The following is a 21,204-nucleotide window of genomic DNA, read 5'->3' as shown; positions in this document are numbered from 1 at the left end:
GTGTCTGATGTTTGATATAAACATCAAACGAAACTGTATGTACGCATGTCTGCATTGCGATGCTGCCACATGATTGGCTGACTGCATGATGGGCCGGAGCTACGAGTGTTATTATATTATGTTGTAGTTAAGGAAAAGTTTAAAATGGAGAACTATATGTAAGGTGCTGGGTTGAGTGGTTTTTCCCCCAATCATTTTCTAAAAATTCCACCGAATAGCTGATAATATGCAAATAACTAGTAATCTACAATTACAAAGATTAGATGGTGGTATTTGCAACACATATGGGATATGACACAGGACAGCTTTGAAAGCTTGGGAATTTCTGAAGAGATTTTAGTACATTCTCACACATAGGATATCTCTGAATGGTACATGCTCATCGCCTGGATGTTCACTCATTTTGCTGAAGGTGTGAAAACATTTCCTGAAGTGAAAGTACTGAATGTTCTTTGAAAGACAATTCAGAACTTTCCTGAAGTGAAAGCACTGAATGTTCTTTGAAAGACAATTCAGAACAGAGTCACAACAGTTCAGTAACTAGATCGTTAAGAAAAAAAACAGGCCTCTCTATGAATCTTGTACTCAAAAGTCCACGTGGTAGTTTAGAATCATACCTGAATTTATCTGACTTATGAAGTCACTCGTTAGAGCTTTTCACACTTGAAATATTTAGCTCTGGGTCATTGATAAAACTCAGAGTAAAGGGAATCCTCAGTTACATTATTACAAGTTTCACTCTGCTCACACTTCATAACAATCTCAGAGAGCTCCTAATTTAGCTTAAAAAATGATAAATAATAGAATTAATCATTTAATTAAGCTTATGAGTAATTCAGGATTGATCTCAGAACAAACGAATCTGAGCAAAGAAAATACAAAAACTTTTCTCTTAGAGAGAAGGCGGGGCTTCGTTCTTTTGAAGACTGTGATTGGTTGTCCAATAAAAAAATGGAACGCTTGTAGGGGTTACATTCGTGACCCTATTCATAGTAGATATGCGTGAAGATCTATATGTTATAAATGTAATAAATGTAATGTAAACATCTCCAGCATAACTCTTGTGTTATCTCTATGACACAAAAATAATCCCTACATGATCTCATCTGTATCCTTTTATTAACTCACTATTATTAAATATTGTATACAATACATTTCTTCTTCCACTTCACCTTCCGACCATTTTATCCTCTGCTGAAGAAACTCGTAAAAAGTTCTCCTCACTACTCCTAACACTTTTTGACCTTCTGAGATTATTTTATGCTTATTAGGATCTTCTCTTTAGTTTTAAAGGGAAATTTCTAAAAAATGGAGAATTAGGAGGAACTAAGAATCACACTGGATAATAATAAACCCACATTTCAACACCAACAACCATGGCTGGATAAATAACAGCTTGTCAATTGCTTTCGCATCAGTGAAAAAATTAACCCTTTATATAAAAACTTTCTGTTTACATAACATGTGTTATGAGGCATGCTCTGTTCAAGTGATGATTTTGTGAGGGGGTTAAGGGCCCTGATAAGGGTCCCAATAATGGCAGCCCTGGGGCTTGAAGCCAGACTTTCCAATCAACAAGCCAGAGCTTTAACCACCTGAGCTGCCACTGCATCGTATCACACTGTACACATTTGGTACTGCTGTAACACTGCAAAAGTAATACTAATCCCACTTATTACTAAATTACAAGTGTGTTAAACATTCAGGGGTTTTAAGCAATAATCCAGAGTTAAGCACAGTGTGAAAACCTTCGGAAGGTTGCGAGTTCAATCCCAGGTCCACCAAGCTGCCACTGTTGGGCCCCTGAGTAAGGCCCTTAACCCTCAATTGCTCAGCTGTATAAAAAAAATGATATAATGTAAGTCGCTCTGGATAAGGATGTCTGCCAAATGATGTAAAACCCCTAGTTTCTGTTTCCAGCATAGTGACAGTTTTTATTTAAGGAATAAATTACAATAGATCATGCTATTATAGAAAAATAATGAGATTACCGACAGTGTACAAGGTCCTTATATGTTTTAACACTGAAATTTCCCATATCTAGAACTCAGGTGTAAACCTGTTCCAGTGTGACAACAGTGCACAAAGCGAGCTCCATATAGACACGGTGTGTCAAGGAACAACTCGAGTAACCTGCAACGAGCCCCGATGAACTGAACATCAACTGTCATCTGAAAGCTCACTAATGCTCTTATGCCAAAGAGAGGGCACAAATCCCCACACAGATATACTCCAGAATCTAATGGAAAGCCTTAGGACGAGCGTGGAGGATGTTATACTGTAGCCTCCACACAAAGAGGTTTTGAAGAAGCACATAGGATTGTGATGATCAGGTTACAACATCCCTTTGGCCATACAGTAGACTTTTGGGTTAAGAGTATGCAGTTTCTTGCTTTCTATCTTTCTTACTTTAGAATGTTTGATGTTGTTTTATTCTTTTAATGCTCTTGCTTTGACAATGGTTGAATTTGTCCACTCGTTAGGCCCCATGCTAAAGGCACACCTGTATGTAAGCAGACAGGGGTGCTAAGTAAAGGCTAGCACAAGCGTCCATGAAGAGAGTATCTCTCCCAGTGGCATGACATCACCGGGTAGCTGAACACACTTACAGGAAAGAGCTTTCTAGCCTCTTTCACAGGAATCGGTGATATCACTACTTTTGCTTTGATTGACAATTATTTTGCTTTCTAGGGCGGATTCTCTCGGTTACACCGAAACGCACGATCTTTTAACGATAAACTCTTCTGTTGTCATTTGTACTTATATTTTACTTTCATACCATCAGATAAACATAACCAAGATATAAGCACTAAAAAGAACGATTTTTTTAAGGATTTTTTTTGCGAAAAAAAGGAACATGCTTAACGAACAATTGAACAAATTAAAAAAATGTTCCACAGGAACCACTGCAGTGAAAATAGAGTCCTGAATAATGAAACAGTTTCTGAGTCATTTCTTTTAAAAAAAACCTTAAATGACATTCTTTCACATTTCACACTTTCAAGCGAGATATTCCGATGAACAGGCACAAAATAATCGCAAGTGATAAAAGCAGCTAAAGAAAAAGAAAAAGAAAAAAATCGATGAATCTTGCTGACCTTACAAAGACTATATGATTCATTCCATCACCTCTGTAACTTTATCACAAATGAATTTGCATTTGGTGAATGGAATTTTGATGCATTGTCATGGACTAAAATTCAAATCATTTTTGGCTAGAAAAATCATCCTAAAAAAGAGCAGGACACAAAGATAAAATGTGTGGTGACATTTGTCCAGTATTAATTATGTGAGAAGGAAAATTGCAAGGAATGGCCAAAGAAAAAAAACCAAAAAAAAAAAACCAAAACAGATTTATTAGTCTGAATATTGTTGACGTGAGATCAATTAATATTTTTTTTTGCTTGAGTACCTAGCTAAAGGAAATTGGGAAAACTATTCATTTACAATTTTCATGACAATTTTCATATTATAGTTCCTCTAAAAAAAATTAATGACTGCATGTGGAAGGACAAAAGAAAGGATATGATGTTGCTTAATATCACACTCTAGTAACGGATACTGTACTTTTCTACTGAAATGTACCAGGGTCACTCTGCTCTAGTGTATTACTGTACATTACACCCAAGAGCACCCTTCAGTGCTCGTCCACTCGGAGTTCCCCACTGCCCTGTTTTGTAACATGCAACACATCCGTCATTTGCTAAAGGAAGTCCGTTGAGAGCCTTGAAAGGTTTGAGCGAGTTAAAGAGGTTTGAAAGTGTTACGTCACGATTTTCTACAAACCACATCGAGCACGCTTGAACATAAGAATGATTCGGTGTGGACGTAACGATTTTCTACAAACCACATCGAGCACGCTTGAACATAAGAATGATTCGGTGTGGACGTAACGATTTTCTACAAACCACATCGAGCACGCTTGAACATAAGAATGATTCGGTGTGGACGTAACGATTTTCTACAAACCACATCGAGCACGCTTGAACATAAGAATGATTCGGTGTGGACGTAACGATTTTCTACAAACCACACCGAATGAGTAAGGAGATGTGGTTTGTAGAAAATCGTGACGCAGTTGGGTTGTACATTAAAACCATAAACGAAGAGTTTACACGTTGGAAGGTGTGCATATTTTTTATTGCACACTACATGTTTAAACTCATGACTTCTGAAAAAACTTGCATGGCACAAAACATTCAACAACTTTGAGGCGCACCGTTCGCCGGCTCCTACAGGCAGGAAACCAAGATTCATGCAAAAACATCACAGAAACATATATGCACGGTTTGCATATTGCAAAACGTATGTTTTTTTTTTTTTCCCTTTTTTTTCTTTCTTTTTCTGTCCGGGTCATGTGCTTCAGCGCTGTATGTAAGCCGAAACATCCGTTTGTGTGAGCATTATCATCTGCGTCACTGGCGGTAGCGGCTTTAACACCAAAAATGTTGGCGAGGAAAGGGTTGAAATAGTGAGAGAGAAAAAAAGAGTTGTGAAACTAAAAGACACCACAGAGAGCAACATGGTATGAGTTACTGTTTGAAAAGATTATTTCCTCTAAAAAGGCTTTAGCAGAACCAATAAATACTGCACAGCCAGAGAGCTAAAGAAAAACATGGGAGGTCCTTTATGTATCATGGGGCCTGAAATTTCATTCACATATTTGTCAAACAGTTCATCCAAAGTGACCTGCTTAATAGCTCAAGAAAGGTTGATGCTCCTGGGGTATGAAACTCTGGTCACTAGCAAATGTTCAGCACCCCAAGAGCAACTGCATAGAAAATGAAGTTAAACAAATACATATAGTTATTTAGAATTCGGTTAGTCAGAGTTTGAGTAATGACAAGTAGCATGACTAATAGCTAAAGATTAATGGTAAGCAAATGAGTACGTCGTGAAAATGAGTGTGTTTAACGTTGACATATGATGGGCTGAAGTATCTCACGGGGGGGATTCCCTGTTTATCCCCAGTGTTCCCAGTATTATAGGCTATAGATAATAATATTTCCATAATAAGGAAAAAATTAGCTATTGTACCAAATAGAGTAAGGAGCACTTTTATATATTTTTAAATAATACTTTCAATTTCATGTATCAGTCACTTCCTGTAGTGATATTCTCCATTTCCTACAACAGTACTTTGTTTAAATGATTCTCTATCAGCCTTTATGTGTGTGTGTGTGTGTGTGTGTGTGTGTGTGTGTGTGTGTGTGTGTGTGTGTGTGTGTATGGGTGTGTGTTACTTTTCACACTTTCCCATCACAACTGATCTGACGCTTGTTTCAAATCCTGATTCGCCTGACTTAAACCTGAACTTTGAACTCTTAAGGTATTCGAGTAAAGGGTCATATTAAAATATCTGAGAAAAGTACAAAAGTACATGACTTTCCAATATTACAAAGCTAAACACAGGATACTGAGTTGATCAAGTTAGGTACATCTGATCTAAAATGGTCATCCAAGCCGAAACTCACTGTTGCTTAACAGAAACCAGGCTGCGCTCAACAGGAAATTTGCGACTTCACTCAAGAACTTGAGCCAGTAATAATCGATAGTTTTATGCAAAATCTGTGGCAGAAAAGAAATATCATCAACTGCAAAGCTCAATTTGAGAGACAATCCCTGATAATTAGCCAGGTTACTGTAAGTTCATTCAAGAAATCTAATGTATACAGTAAAATTCTCTGTAATTTAATTGGCTTCTGAGAAGCTACCAGCTAACGTCACCTGTTTTAGAGAGACATTACATTTTTAAATATGTACCTTTTAATCTACTATGGAATCAAAAAGCTACCATAAATGTTACCACATTAATATATACCAGATACAAGCCGAACACATCAATCACATGGGATCTCAGAGAGAAAGCGATGGACATTCAAAAAGCACGTTTTAAAGACTGACAAAAAGTGCTTTTCATTAACACTTGAAAATATGTTTAACGACATTCACGGATGCCTTAAAAACATTTAGACTTAAAAAACAAAAGATAAAGTCACCATTGTTTTGGAATCTCGTTGCTATTCACATTACTTCTGATCTTAATTATTGTTGTAACTGAAAGACAATGACATCACAAACCAAAGTGACATCAAAGATCAAAGATCTAAACACCTTTTTGAGATGAAAATTGTTTTCAGCTTTAATTAGAATAAAGTAGAATATGGAAAATAAAGATTTGCACTGTGAAAATGTGGGTGAGTGTGTGTGTACAACACCAGGTGATGCGTGGGTAAATTTGCTGATTCAGTTCAAAAAATATTCATCATGCTTTGGCACTTTTTTAGATTCTTATCAATGCAAAGACTCGGTGTTAATTTAACTGGTTTAAACACTATTATTTTCCTCTGTGACAAATGATAAAGCCACAATGTTCGTCACAACAAAATTATTCAATGATAAGTGTCTATGTGTAAATGGGAATATCTGTCGCCATCGTCTTGACAGAATCTACACTGAAGCATTCTGTGGAGTCTCAGATTCAGTCAGGAGAACATAAAAGCTGACTTATTCATCATTACTTCAGGTAACCTAACTAATGATATGATTCTTGTAAACATATCTGATATTGAAATTAGCATTGATGGGAATGATAAACTACCACTTCTCTAAAATACACTAAACAAACTGGCAATCGTGAATGTGTATTTTTTTGTTGTTGTTGGACTGAGTATACTAATATACTATACTATATATATCTGGCAAACCATCTAGGGCAGCGGTGTCCAATCTTATCCACAAAGGGCCGGTGTGGGTGCAGGTTTGGCTTTTAGTAGATTCTGGTGTGGTTTCTGCTTGGTTGGAATGAAAACCTGCACCCACAGCCGTTTCCGGATAAGATTGGACAACACTGATCTAGGGTGTATTCCTCAACCACATTCCTGTTCAGGATAAAACTTCTAAGGAAGCAAGGAAGAAAGATTTGAGTTTTGGTCATGTTAAACAAAATGTCACCCAGTTAAGACTCCAGCTTCAGACATAGAACCTGGAATGAAATCCCAGATGTTCCTGTGTGGACATTAAAGATGCTGCAACAAGCATCATGGGTGTGTAAACTTTTGCCCCACCAAGTGGCACACCAATATGGGAGAGAGCTATACTGTAAGATGACAAAAGGCTATCACTAATATCAAGTGTGAACAGGAGAAAACTACTAAAATTTAAAGTATTAAAACACTGGATACTCTTTACAAAATAAAATGGTTCCTCCAATGTTATTTGAGTGGTTAATGCTTTTAGCCTTCTCTTGATAACCAGGTAACCTTCTGTTGTAGGGAAATACATGCAATCATTAAAGCCCCCTCCAAAGATATAAACCAGAGAGACAAAAATATAATGGATCAAAGTTTTCATTCATACACACATGAGGTCTCATACACTCAGTAGTGACTTACAGTAAACAAAACCAACGTCTTCAAGGTAAAGACAATTGCTCACCTCAGCATATCTGAGACGGTGCATGCATCATGGGTTGGGTTACCACATCTCACATGCGCTGCTAGATTTAGCTAGCCTGATTTATCAAGATAATGGAACTTGTCATTCACACTCATTCTGCTTACTTATATAAACTCCACCCTAAACCACTTTTCTGTAAACTGTCTGCATTTAAAAGAATAAATCAAATTGGCCAGATGTGTGAAATAAACACATTCACAATGTACACACCCATGAGAAATAGGGCAGATTTGCAAACTGGTACAAAGAGAAATTATAATAATAGAATGCTTTACAAATTTGCTTAGCCATAGCCCACACAAGTTTCTATCCATACAATTATTTATTTAATTATGTAAATTAATAACCTGCTTCATACTCTGAACAGTTGCCCATTCTGCCTTAAGGAATAATAAATATAATGTAAGGTCAGCAATTAAGTAGGACAAAAAAGCCTTAAATTAGCCATAAATTAATAATAATAATAATAATAATAATAATGATAATGTTAAAGTAGCATCTACAAAATAAAAGGATATCTAAAAATAATGTAACATAACATCTAGAACCCCCTGTAGGTTAATAAAGAACAAGCTGAGTTTGTAATTCATTAATGAATTTCCAATGATGCAATGTGCCTCATCTATGAATAATGATATGAGCTAAAAATAAAGGATAAGCAATCAATGTTCCAGTAATTGCTCACACCTCCAAATGGGAAGTATTTTTTGTCTATAAAACAGGGGCACATCTGAGCTATTCTTCACTTCTCCTCCCCCGAGGATTCAGCTACAAGCTTACGAAAGGGCTAACACCGGCGTGACGAGATCTTTGAGAATGCTCTTCTGTAGGTTCCTCCTGCTTTCTTTGCTGACAGCTCAGCTGCTCAGGGCTGCTCAGTGCAAAAAGATCACCTGCCAAAACAGTTGCTGCTCCTTCATTGAGGGATTTCCAGTCAGATTGAAAGCACTTCGTTCTTCATACGCCGTCATCCGAGACTACTACGTGAGTAGCTTTCAGCGAACCTTTAACAGTTTTTTTTTGCCTAGTACAAAAAGAAAGAAAAGTGCTATACATGGAGCAATGCAAAATAGTGCATATATTGTATAATAGGGAAAAAAAGGTATAAACCTTACCTTATGTAGTCTCCATCAGAGAGGTTAGAGAATCAGCTTCTATCTTAAGAGCCTTTCAATCAGGTGGATCCAGAGTATGGCAATCATCTCTGAATTAAATTGTTCTTCTGCTGTCTGTTTTTAGGAATCCAAGGATGACCTGGACACCGCACTATTCAACAGGACAGTCCTTAATCATTTTAATGTGAGTATCAGACACTAATACACACAGTCGGCACTGATGCTTGGTTAATAGAGTGATTTATTTATTCTATGCGTAAAAATACTACATGCATCATATCGAAACTCAGGTGCGCAACAAGTGCAGACAAAGACAGGGAAAGACACAAAAAAACAGAGCAGGGTGAAAAGTAACAACGTGTTTGTTTCGCTTGCAGAACCTTTACGGATGCAGTGTCATGAACGACATACTGCATTTCTACTTGGAGACCGTGTTGCCCAGTGCAATCAGCAGCCATGCGGACAAAAAGCACTTCAAAACACCCATCGACACCATCGGAAACTTATTCCAAGAGCTTAAGAGGGAGCTGTTTAAATGTGTAAGTGTCTCGAATGATTTTGTTTGTTTTTTGTCTGTTTTTTGTTTAAGCGCGCGCGAGCGCAAAAGCGTTCATCTGAGCACGACTTTTAACGTCATAATAATGTAAAATAATCATAATAATAATCATGTTAAACACTAGAAAGGCTCAAGACAGACAAGACCTCTTGATTTGTCAGCTACAGAAACATATCCGCATTAATGATCATGTTATAACAGTGGGCTTTATGTAATTGTTTAGAATTTTTTTTTAAAAAAAGAAAAAGATTGTAAAAATACCAGACTATACTTTACTTGGATGCTATTGTATTCCATGTAGAAGTCGTATCAAGTATACAGAAATCCTCTATAAACCGCAGGGTTACTAAGACCTGTTTGTTTGTTTTTCTTTGCGCATGCGCTGTAAGGACGTTCACTTGCAGGTTAATCCTAATGAACTCATACAGTACGTCAGTGACTGTGGGATTACTGCAAAAAAAAAAAACAAAAAAAAAAAAGAGAGAGACAAATTTACTATAAAATGGATTATAAAGCTAGGATCATTAATAAGCAAGATATAAAAATGATATAGTACTTTTAGTATTGTGACTTTAGTGTAATGTCAACTAATCCTAGAATTCATACTTAATCCAAAAATCACAATAAATGTTTTTTAATGCTTATTAATAATGGACAAATCTAAAACAATACTTAAGCTACCACAGTCCTGCTGTATATTAGTGGCTTCGGTGTAATTACTTAATATATCTGTTCTTAGTTCATTTAATATGGTTCATATTATGGTACCAAATCCTGTAATCCCTTATTAATCTGACTTTTGGTGTTAGAAGCATACAGTATATTATATTCATAATATTTTGAATTATTGGTATAATATTACAAATAAAAAGTCTGTTAGATGTGAATAAATAAACTGCCAATAATATCTAGTTAACACAGATGTTGTTTTGTTACAGAGGATCTACTTCAAATGCCAGAAACCTTTTGAAATCTCCAGCATCAAGAACTCATATAGTCGAGTAAGTGTTCATACAAAGTGATGCATCATGGTGCATGACCATGATAGGTATTGCATGACAAATTGAGGTGATGTCTAATTTGTGCTTTGTGTTTAGATGGGAGGAAAAGGCCTGTACAAAGCCATGGGAGAGCTGGACATGTTGTTCAACTACATTGAAAATTATGTGGCGTCACATAAAAGTAAACACTGAACAGATGGAAATAAGGACACTTGCTAAGCCAAAGGGACTATCTGAATAGTGTGGAAACAAGACTGGAATATAATATTTACACTGGATATCCAAACTATTTATTTTTTTACTACTTTTAAACTTTGTTTCTGATGTGCTACCACACTAAATCAATTGCCTTTTTTTCGTACAGCACTAGAAACTTTCCCGGTGTGTTTACCATCCTAGAAGATGTAAGATTATACTGTTTAAGTCATATTGACCACAGCTTTTCTGTAACGTAGTTGCTTTTTGCAATGAACTGTAATAACCGTTTTAAAAAATGTCAAAAGATTAATATTTATTAAGTATAATTGCTTATTCAGAGCCTTTAATTTATTTTTAATGTTGTTTATGCTTTATTATTTTTAAGTTCTTTGGTGTACATTTTGTTCAATGTTTCCTATTTTAAATTTAATAAAAGTATAAAAATAAATATAGTCCAATTTCTTATTGCTTAATATGTTTTAGTTTTGAAAAAAAGTTCTTTTTATTTGTTCAGTCAGGGGTAAGAGGCACACTAACCTAGCTCTTGTAATACAAGAAACCAAAAAGCAGACAGCATATAAAATAATCTCTCTCATGGATCTGGGCATATGACAGTAATATATGTTGAGACTGGAGTAAGTGAAGAATGACTCTAACCTCTGGAGTGACCTAAATAGGCCGATTTCCAGCAACGACAGTGTCACCTCTTTACAGTAAATTCACACAGCATGCTTAACTTCGCACACGGTATCAGAAAGCAAAACATGAACTGCTATGCAACTCGCGGTTGTGTCAGCAAGACTGAGAAAAAGAGGTTTCGGTTATGACCGTGCTGAGTAAAGCTCAGAGATGTTGAATAATGATGCTGTAGCAGTGGAAATCGAAAGCCCTCAGCACAAAACAGTGTTATTTGCACAAACTAAACCACACAGTGAAGTGCTCGTCTGCACTCCTTCAAGCTTTACAAGTCATCGGACAGTCTAAGAGCCGTTATATTTGTGTTTCTGTGTTGGTAATCTTAACTATAACTCACATGGATATTACCTTTCAGCCCTTTTGGGGACGGAAGTCAAGATAGTGCCAGGGTTTTCATCAGAACATTGCCAGTTTCCTTTGTGGCACACATACAAGACAAAGCAGATGTACAGAGGCTTGCACAAGTATATACCACATTTTGTAGTATCAGCTGGCTTGCACTTGATGAATCTAAGTTTGAGTGCTAGTAAAGTATCATGTGATCTCAATATGAATGCCTTTGTCAGTGAAAGGCTTCAAGTTTGTTAGAGAACATAAATAAACAAACAGTATTCAAACAGAACCAACCAGCTATACAGTGTCTGAAAGCATCTCTTTATGCACATTGCTTGCCACGTTAAAGACTGCAGTTATTTTTTCCATGCCCGGTAGTTATTAATCTTGTACTTTATCATGTTCGATTTCTGCATCACAGACAGAATCAGATAATTGTTTTATCCTTGTGTAGGTGTTACTCTGAGCCAATTGGTTGCTATTTTAATGTTTGCAATTCACACTGAAACCAAAAAACTGCACTTTCACGGAAAATAAGTCGTAAAACAAAACCGTACAGTTCTTCGAATCTCGCATGGTTGCCTTTCTGACTATATGGAGATGTAATATTGAATAACAGCACGCCTTTTGTTTTTCTTTAACCACAAAACTATGGTTCATGTGGAGTTATGCCTAATGTTATGGAAACAAATAGGTCCCCGTTAATAATCATAGCAACTGTGTGTAATCAAACATTCTCTCATCAGCCCCTCTAAAATTTCTAGCTTAACCTGTGACTTACAAAGTGCTGATACTGGAGACTCCTTACAATATACCAAGTGGAGCATCTGCCTCATATAAGGTCCTGTATACATGTACATGGATGTGTTTTTTTACACACACACACACACATATATATATATATATATACACACACACACACACACACACACACACACATATATATATATATATATACACACACACACACACACACACACACACATATATATATATATACACACACACACATATATATATATATATATATATATATATATATATATATATATATATATATATATATATAAAGAAAATACATACACACACACACACACACACACACACACACATATATATATATATATATAAATAAGAGGACAGCAATGCAAGTGCAACTTTCCGTTTCATAGGTTCTCCATCCTCACTTCCTTTGCAACCTACCTGTTGGTACTGACGTACGAGGACCTGGCTATGTTTACCAACAATGAAAGTAACTTTGTCCTGTTATGGAAAGAAACAAGTTGCAGGTGTTGTTTCCTTCCAGTCAGGCCATCAACATGAAAGATGTCAACTCAACCAGTGACACTTAACACTGTGGGTGTCTGCTATACTTCTGATCATCACACAAATATATATATATTTTTTTATATACATCAAATCTATTAGTAAATATAATGCACAGCAAAATATATATAAACACTATAGACCAGTATGAATATGACGCTCCTTTCATTTCCTCATTATAGAACACATGACAGTCACCAAACAAAAGAAATGCAGACGGTTAGATTTGCATGGCCAGTTACTCATTGAAATTTCATATGCATCATTCACCGCATACATGCTACAAACAAGTTCAGGCAGTGGAAATTTTGGGCAGCCTTTTAACACAAACAGATTACCATCATAAACACTTTAAATAGTGAAATAATAACTATTGTAAAATGTCTGTGGGGATTCCGTGAAACCTAAAAACGCAGATTTTGCTGCACAATTCTAAGACAAGATGCACTTTTATTAGCTAAAATGCAGATGTGGCCAAATTTAAAAATGGTGCAGTTTTTGAGGAACCCCTCACAGGAAAGAGCTGCCTTGGTGGGGTGACATGGTGGAATTTTTGTAATAATTTACATCTTTAAAAATAAAAATAAAAAAATGAGTCATGAACGCTTTGGGAAGGTGCAGGATAGGTCTTGAGACACATTTTTTTTTTTTTTTTTTTTAAGTAAAAGACAATACCATGGCTTAGACTAGTTCTTATAGGCTTAAGCTCATTTTACAACAGATACAAACAGGTGCGATTTTTCTTCCAAGACATTCCCTTTCAAGACATTCCCAGCCCCTTTTCCTGTCTTCTAAAGAAATGTCCAGAAGTGTTTTCCAGAGCGTAATGTAATGTAAGACATGCTATCAGATACTGCAGTCATATATCACACATCAGTCAAGAAATATTGGTCATTTTTACAGGATGGGAGTCTTTCTGAATATTCAACACATTTGTTTTCTGAGGTATTAGCTTCCTTTATTTCAGATCTAACTCTGATGCACTTTGACATACTGCCAATATTTCAGGATGAGTTGCAAAAAAGCCAAACCCAGAAAACCTCACCTCAGCTTAAGTGTAACCTAAATCTACCGCAGGTTACCCACGTCATTGCCCGACATCCACCTGCAAGGGGTACTGGTAAACAGTGTCTCACTTAAACAACATGAATCAAAGTGGAATGATGAAAAGAAGAAAACATGATTGCTATATATAATTTAAAAAGATAACTAACTAGACCACAGAGAAATATGGGTAAAATGAAAGAAAACAATTAGAACAAAATACATTCCAAGCTTTGAAACATGACAGAGAGAGATTTGTTTTCATATGTTTTAATCCAAAGTTGAAGCAGACTGGAGTACAGCAACTCAACACTGAAAATACATTTTGGTTTCTGCGCTGCAAAAGTTAGATGAAATCTTTATCATGTTTGAGGGAAGAAAAAAAAACTGCTGAGAACAAAAAAGAATTGTGAGAATGGCTTACTAATAGAGAGCAAGAAAGATAAGAAGGGGAAGGGGAACAAAACACAATTTCTTCCAGTTTCCACACTGGGGGAACGGAAGCACGAATACTTTGAATTAGCTGGCAGATTTGAATTAGTTAGCGGTCCTTTGCTTCCACTCGACAGTTTTAACACATTAACCTGTATGCATATTTTTAAAATATAAAATTTGGATTAAAAAAATGATAATAATAAACAAAAAGGATAAATCATCCTCCTGCCCATCAGTGCTACAGAAAACAGCAATGCCGGTTCGCTGGGATGATTCTGTACATATAAAGATATGTTTTTCCACCATATGCTGCAGTGGGTGGTTAAAACCTGATCCCTATCAGAAAAGGGTACATAAAAAGAAAATGAAAGAAAAAAACAAAAACAAAAAAAAAACAGCGTAACACTTGCCGACTCAAGTCAGAGGAAACAGTTCTCTGATATTTATACAAATGTTATTACGTAGCAAGTTCATTCTTAAGTTGCTTGCCATGGACAATACAAACAAATGCATAGCCACTGGAAAGAAAACATTTCATCCATTGTGTCCATTCACAACGAGACATTCCCTTATCATACCAATCAGCTCCTAACAGGGTTGTGCATTTTACTGATGAGGGCCAAAAAAAAAAACAACAGTGTAAAACCTACAGTATAACCTCAGATCATTTTCAACATATACACCGACCAAGGTATTTGACAAAAAAAAAAGAAGAAGAAGCTGGTGGATAATATGCATAGCACAGACAAGGCAAACTGCAGAACACCCAAACAGAGCAGTTAAAGCATAAAAATGAGAACGGACTGGGTAAAAGATGTATAAAACGTGCTGGAGAGGTTTCTCCTTGTAAACGGAGTCTGTTTAATTAGGTGCCAAAAGACACCCAACTGTCAAACCAGTAGAATAACCTCAGCAACACAGGCCACTAAAAACGAAATGTGAAGCTCTGTAGAAATCTGAACCCTTTGAACGTCTGCATCATGAGAGGCAGTGTGACAAGGGTTCCGAGCTTCACAGTCAGGAAGAGCGTCCGTCTACATTCGACAAGTCATTTCAAGAACAAGTTTGTCTGTCTGCACGTCAGTGTTACCCTTTTTTTTTTTTTTTTAGATTAGCCTTTTAAACATATAGTGCAGGGGTGTTTCTGAGAAAGGGGAGTGAAGTGGGGACGGGGGTGGGGGGTGGACGCACTTTGTGAGAAAAAGTGTGCATAAGGCATGAGTTCCTTATCCGAAACATCCAAAACAAATGAATAGGAAATCAAATAGCGGTGACAAGTGTGCGTGTGATAAATGTACCAATGGCTTTGATTTGAAGAGGGAGGGGAGAAAAAAAGCCCCACTCCTTCACTTCTGTAGTCTCTCCACCAATAATCCAGAATGCCACGTGAGAAAACACTAATTGTAATATGAAAAGGCAACTACAATCATCGTCTCTTTTGGGAAAACATCCCTTTGGCTTTCCATTTTTGACTACAATTTCCGAAAGCCTTCTCATGACGTAAAGTGGTTAAATAGATTCAAAGACCGAGTAATAAAAAGAATTCTGTAGAAAACTAAAAAGAACAAAAATAATCAGTAAAAGAGATTAGACTCTGTTTTAATTTCCATTCCCAATAGCATTACCATTTCTTAAAATGAATTATTGCTTCCTTATTATAACCTTTTTGAACCTACACATATATGGATGAGTTTGTGACCAACACTTTCCTCAGCTGTTAGGTGTCTGATTTTCAGGGGCCATGTTGGCTCTCTTTCTCCTCTTCATCAGCAGCGGATTGGAGGAGTCCTCAATGGTTTTGATTTTGATCTGCTCGTAGTCCACTCTCATGGTGGCCAAGGCACTAGTCATTTCCTCCTGCGGAGAAGACAATGAGTTGGAAGTCAGCGAGACAAAATTAAGAACAGCGTTCGGATGATTCTCAAACAAATAATAAAAACAATCAAATAATTCTATGATATGTAAATACTAATCTGTTCAGTACACCAGAGCTGATTAAAGTCATTTTAAATTCCAAAAAGCACAACTGTTCTGTACTGTTGATAAATGGTGCCTAGGGGGTCATTACCTTCACTTCCTCCCAGACATCTTTCTCCTCTTTTAGTACACGGCTGGTGTGCAAAGGGGTCTGTGGCACTGCCATTGATTGCTGCATGAACACAGGCAAATATCCACACAAGTTAATTCATTCAGACCAACCATTACATAGCACAAATTTGCAGTAACTTGCATACAAATGTACTTACATTGATCCAGGGATGGAACATAAACTCTGATATGGTCATCCTTATCGCAGGGTCTGTCTTTAGCAGCCTCTTAATGAGCTGTTTGGCTTAAATTAAAGTAAGTAAATAAGTAAATATATGAATACACAAGAAAGTAATATTTGGACAAAAGAAAACACAAAAGGCATCATGAAACAACAGCAAACATTTGGGAATAATGTGTGAAACCATACCTTCTTCAGAGACTTCGGACCATTCAGGATTGGGAAACTCGTACTGTCCCATTCGGATCCTCCTCTTCATCCCAGGTGATATGGCCAGGCCGTGATTGGAATAGAAAGGAGGGTAGCCACAGAGCCTGAGAAATTCAAAGACGCAAAAACATTAACATGGACAAAGTGGGTCCTGACAAAGGTCCTCCAATTATGAACTGATTGAATATCGAAGGAAGTGTTTGAAAGACAGGGTATGGGGTTAATTCACTTACAGAATATACATGATGACACCCAAAGACCACATATCACAGGATTTGTCATACTTTTCTGGACCAAGAACTTCAGGGGCTATAACATGAAAACATAACAGTTACATTTATAAATGAGAGGATACAAGTACCACACATGAACTCGAATGAAAAGAAAGGGGTGAGGGTGAGGTGAGGGGGCACACTGTGCTTGAAGACCATGATCCTTACCAACGTAATAGGGAGTGTAACATGGCGTGGCCAGGGAATTAAGTGTGGTCGTCTCTTTGGCAAACCCAAAGTCTGTGAGCTTGAGGACAGCGTTCGGTCGCTTTGAGGTATACAAGAGGTTTTCTGGCTGAAAAACCAAGGAAAGAAATATAAACTAGACTCGAATAAAACTGATCAGGAAAGATCAGATGGACTTCTGGTTAGAAGGATTAAAGCTTATACCTTGACATCTCTGTGAGCTATATTGATAGAATGCAGAAACAGGATGGCTTCTCCAATACTCTTCATGATATCTGAAGCCTCTGGAATGAAATAAGAGGAACAAAATCAGTAACCATGTTTTAGGACTAAAGGGGAATTTTAAAAATAAATAAAAAAAAAAAAAGGAACAATACCCCTCTCTGTGAAGGCCTGGTCCCCTCGGTCCTGAATCCGGCTGAAAAGTTCCCCGCCGTCCATACTGCAACAAACCAGCAACATACAAATATCAACACACACTGCACATTATACAACAGCTTGCTCCAATTTGCACATTATGCAACAGCTTTGTACTGACCACACAATAAAAGCAGCGCTCTAGCTGGGAAGATTTTTCACATAAGCTGTTTTCAGCAAATCTGCATCATTGAGCTGCTGCGATTTTGGTGCCGTGTTGGGTGATTGGGGATTACAGGGTTACAGCACAGTATTTTTCTTCTTCATATCATTATTACTATAACTATATACAACTTCCATCAGTAAATTATGTTATAATGCATTTTCATTAAGAAAGTAAAAAATCAGAAAGACAAAATTTTACACAAATTGCTGCCAAAATTCCAATTAATTCTCCGGATAATAAGTATTAAAAGAGAGAATGTGAACGGAAACGGTCATGCTTATAAAGTTAAACTTTCAACTGAGTTTGAAACAACCACATGCCCATTTAATAGTGTATTGCGGTGTTCATGAATATAATCAGATTAATTTTTTTAACCAAACATAACTATATAATACCGGAGCCAGTAAATAAGGATACTTTACAGGAAAAATGTAAAATGCTAAATTTCTTTTCTACAACTACTTTACATTACACAGTTACAAACCAACAGCGAATGGCTGAGGAGACGTTTTCAAATAAACTTTTGCAGTTTCTTTGATTCAAAATATTTTTTTCCTCTATTAGATTGTATACAGGAGTATAATTGTATGCGTGATCAAACAGGACAGGTATAAAATCACTGAAAATATCATGATTTTGATGAACTACAATCACTCGTGGTTTGTATTTTATATTTAAAGCTTTATATTAGGCATGTCCCACTGAATAGACACACCAGGGCCTGCTCAACAGATTATATGACAGATTTTGTGGATTTAGAAATTCTTCGTCTTCTAGAAGAGGTCAATAACGATGTCCATGTGACGTTATTGCAATTTTATCAGACAGGTGCAAACACTTTTTTGTTTGTTTGCTTTTTAATAAGAATCTGGTCACAGTACCTTTAAGACCATTAAATAATCTGTTCTCAACCTGGTACACTAGTAAAGACCTACAACTTCATAGACATGCCTCTTCCTGTTAAAGGGGAAATAGTAAAGCTGAACATTGCTTTAGCCTTCACTTTCAAAGAACTGTTTAAGGCAGACAAGAAACCCTCACTTCCATTTAAGCTCTGCAAATAAAATCAGACACTCCAATGGGGTGACTTTATGTGCACCATATTTATTCATTGTGGTTTTCAGATGCATAAACCACTCAAAAGTGTGAAGCCCTAGAGGTGGTTGGGTGGGCTGACCTTCTTGGAAGCCTGCCAGTTAAAAAGAAATGAATGAGGTCATCATTAAGTTCATTCAGAGATAGAGAGAGAAATAGATGACACAACATGCCTGTAAATGACTAACGAAGTAACAGCGATAGAAATGAACACATGATTTTTAAAGCCAGTAAACAAATTGAATTGCATTTATTAGTTAAAAACATTTATCGAAAGGTCATTTGTTGTGGTTATACAACTATTTATCTCAAGTGCAATAAAATAAAGACTGACTTCTTTAAAGTAACTAAACTCTGCTGTGAACATTTATCCTTGCTCACATTTACCTAACCAAGGTAAGTCTCGTTTTCTCTGCCAGAATCACACGAAACAGGCCGTTTCAGATGAAATCATCTTGCCGACACAACGGAAGGAATGTATAGTATCTGGATACTGATACAATAAAAACCTCACAAAAAAACCCCCTGAAAAAACCACATTTCACTACTTTCAGTATTGCCTGAAATCTTTTTAGCCATATTTCAATACAAAGAAGAGGAGAAAGAAAAAGCTCTTGTGAATAACATTCCAGTTACCTTACACTTTACACTAACTATATACACGTGTATGTATGCACGCAGAATGTGTGGGTCATGATAAGAAATACATAGGTTATTAACTGTAGGTAAACCTTGGGTTCTCGTGTGTGTTACTTTGGCTTCCCCAACGTCCCTAGAGTTCAATCCTATTAAGCTTCTGTGGTTAGCACTGGACCCAATAAAAAAAAAGCCCGATTCATGGAGGCCTCATGTTACACCTTACAGGACTTGCTGAAAATGACGCCAGAAACCTCAGAGGTCTATTGAAACCCATGCCTTGATGGTTCAGAGATTTTTGGGGACACAGGTGAAGCCCTTTATGAGGCAGTTGGTATTAATGTTATGGTCAATCGGTTTCTGTATATGGAAAACAAATACCTTGCACCTGATCAGCAAGGATTTATTTCATAGACATTACCTACAATTTTCAAATATCATTTTTGGAGTCAAAAAGCTATCAAACACAGTCAGTCTAAGCATAATTTAGTATTTGGACCTAAATACAACAACAATGGCATGATTATGGGATATGATAGAATAATAGATATAGACTAGAATTGGATCCATATCACCTTGTCTGGCAGTTTAACTGTGATATAAAGCAATGTTAACATAATTGTAGCTCCTGACTACAGATCTTAAAGATCTACATTAACACTAAGACCACAAAAAGCATCTTATTTACCAGGAAAACCAGCAATGGTCTTAAAACCTGTGGAGCTCTTCATTAGGACATGTCAGGAAATAGGGTCACAAATACATGATTCAGATTCTAATTTAGTGATTTTAAAATTATATGGGGGGAGAAAAGAAAATGATTAAATAATTATTAAATATTGAAATATCTAAATTGGTCATAATGTATATGAGCTGTTGCTTGGTGATCATCAGAGGTGATAAACCACAGTATATTTTCAACATCTCCTTGCTCGGTCACCTTTTAAAAATCGTTAGGTCTGAGGCTGGGCACCTACAGTACATACTACACTACAGTCTCGTGGGCATGTGCCAATATTTGCAACATCAAAGAAAGGAAAAAATCTGAAATGGCATGCAAATATATTGTAACTTCACTTTTAAAGCAATTTTCCACATCAAAGGTGTTATGATGGTATTATAGCAAGTTCACAGAGGAAATCCTTGTCTAAGCAGTAAAAAGAGAATGTTTGCAGTTTCCATTTCTACCTGTGCTGTGCATGGTTCTTTTGACCTGAACATTCTGTTCCTGTCATACATGAGTTTGATTTCTTGTAATCTTTTTGAAGCCGTAATATATGGGCTCATGGAAGCCTATGAAATACTGACTGTTAACCACTGAGGTGTAATCGCTTTTTTTTTTTTTTTTTTTACTTTTTGCCATGACAGTGTCACACAAACATTAATTGCACTGCATGTCTTAACCACACGTGCCACATCCGTCAATTTCACGTTAAAAAAAATCTCAGGGTACTTCAGAAGCAATTTTATCACACTCTCTACAGATAGATTACTAGAGAAACCAACAGCCTACTCCAAACATACGAAAAATAAGAATAGATCCTGAAAAGGAAGCTAAAGATTCATGCGAGCAACATGTGTACTGGGGTTTCCAGTTCTGCTTGCTCCCTTTCAGTTGGGTCTGCATTTATCAGTAAATTTATTATGACTCAGACAAATTGCGAGCATTTAATGCGAGACATGCTGCTGTGGTAGAGTTTACCACAGAACTCCTGCATGGTAAAGAACTGTCAAACTCAACGGTCAGTCCACCATCACGCAAGGATGCCTGGTGATGATGCATCATCCTAT

At 36.6% G+C, this 21,204-nt stretch overlaps 2 protein-coding genes and 1 long non-coding RNA gene across 4 annotated transcripts in view; 1 reads left to right on the top strand and 2 right to left on the bottom strand.

Annotated features, from left to right (window-relative positions):
- The first annotated feature begins 8,274 nt into the window (after positions 1-8,274).
- On the top strand, positions 8,275-10,648 carry il10 (interleukin 10). Its single transcript, XM_027144360.2, has 5 exons — positions 8,275-8,442; positions 8,698-8,757; positions 8,951-9,112; positions 10,068-10,130; positions 10,227-10,648. Exons 1-5 carry the CDS (start codon positions 8,275-8,277, stop codon positions 10,320-10,322), a joined length of 549 nt encoding a protein of 182 aa, XP_027000161.1. The 3' UTR covers positions 10,323-10,648.
- LOC113641574 lies at positions 8,341-10,081 on the bottom strand. 2 transcript variants are annotated; one of them, XR_003440344.2, is made up of 3 exons: positions 9,391-10,081; positions 8,574-8,724; positions 8,341-8,482 (listed from the first exon to the last, which is right to left on the bottom strand). It is a non-coding gene; the product is annotated as an uncharacterized LOC113641574 (long non-coding RNA). The 2 variants fall into 2 exon arrangements; XR_003440343.2 differs by having other exon boundaries at positions 9,406-10,079.
- Positions 10,649-13,981: 3,333 nt separating the features above from the next.
- mapkapk2a (MAPK activated protein kinase 2a) overlaps positions 13,982-21,204 on the bottom strand; it is a 29,478-nt gene continuing 22,255 nt past the window's right edge. Inside the window, exons 3-10 of the mRNA XM_027144355.2 lie at positions 17,477-17,541; positions 17,304-17,383; positions 17,082-17,208; positions 16,875-16,950; positions 16,621-16,745; positions 16,409-16,494; positions 16,231-16,311; positions 13,982-16,019 (exon numbers count right to left, since the gene is read on the bottom strand). Of these exons, the coding sequence (XP_027000156.2) occupies positions 15,873-16,019; positions 16,231-16,311; positions 16,409-16,494; positions 16,621-16,745; positions 16,875-16,950; positions 17,082-17,208; positions 17,304-17,383; positions 17,477-17,541 (787 nt within the window). The 3' untranslated portion in view covers positions 13,982-15,872. The remainder of the gene's footprint in view (positions 16,020-16,230; positions 16,312-16,408; positions 16,495-16,620; positions 16,746-16,874; positions 16,951-17,081; positions 17,209-17,303; positions 17,384-17,476; positions 17,542-21,204) is intronic.

Source organism: Tachysurus fulvidraco, chromosome 2 (assembly GCF_022655615.1).
Source record: "Tachysurus fulvidraco isolate hzauxx_2018 chromosome 2, HZAU_PFXX_2.0, whole genome shotgun sequence".
Taxonomy (NCBI): domain Eukaryota; kingdom Metazoa; phylum Chordata; class Actinopteri; order Siluriformes; family Bagridae; genus Tachysurus; species Tachysurus fulvidraco.
Note: the sequence above shows the minus strand (reverse complement) of the source record. Positions and strands in the feature narration are given on the sequence as shown.

Coding starts and splice junctions, on each gene's coding strand:
- il10 (XM_027144360.2), top strand. CDS start 8,275: ATGCTCTTCTGTAGGTTCCTCCTGCTTTCTTTGCTGACAGCTCAGCTG. Junction 8,443..8,697: donor CCGTCATCCGAGACTACTAC/GTGAGTAGCTTT, acceptor GTCTGTTTTTAG/GAATCCAAGGATGACCTGGA. Junction 10,131..10,226: donor TCAAGAACTCATATAGTCGA/GTAAGTGTTCAT, acceptor CTTTGTGTTTAG/ATGGGAGGAAAAGGCCTGTA.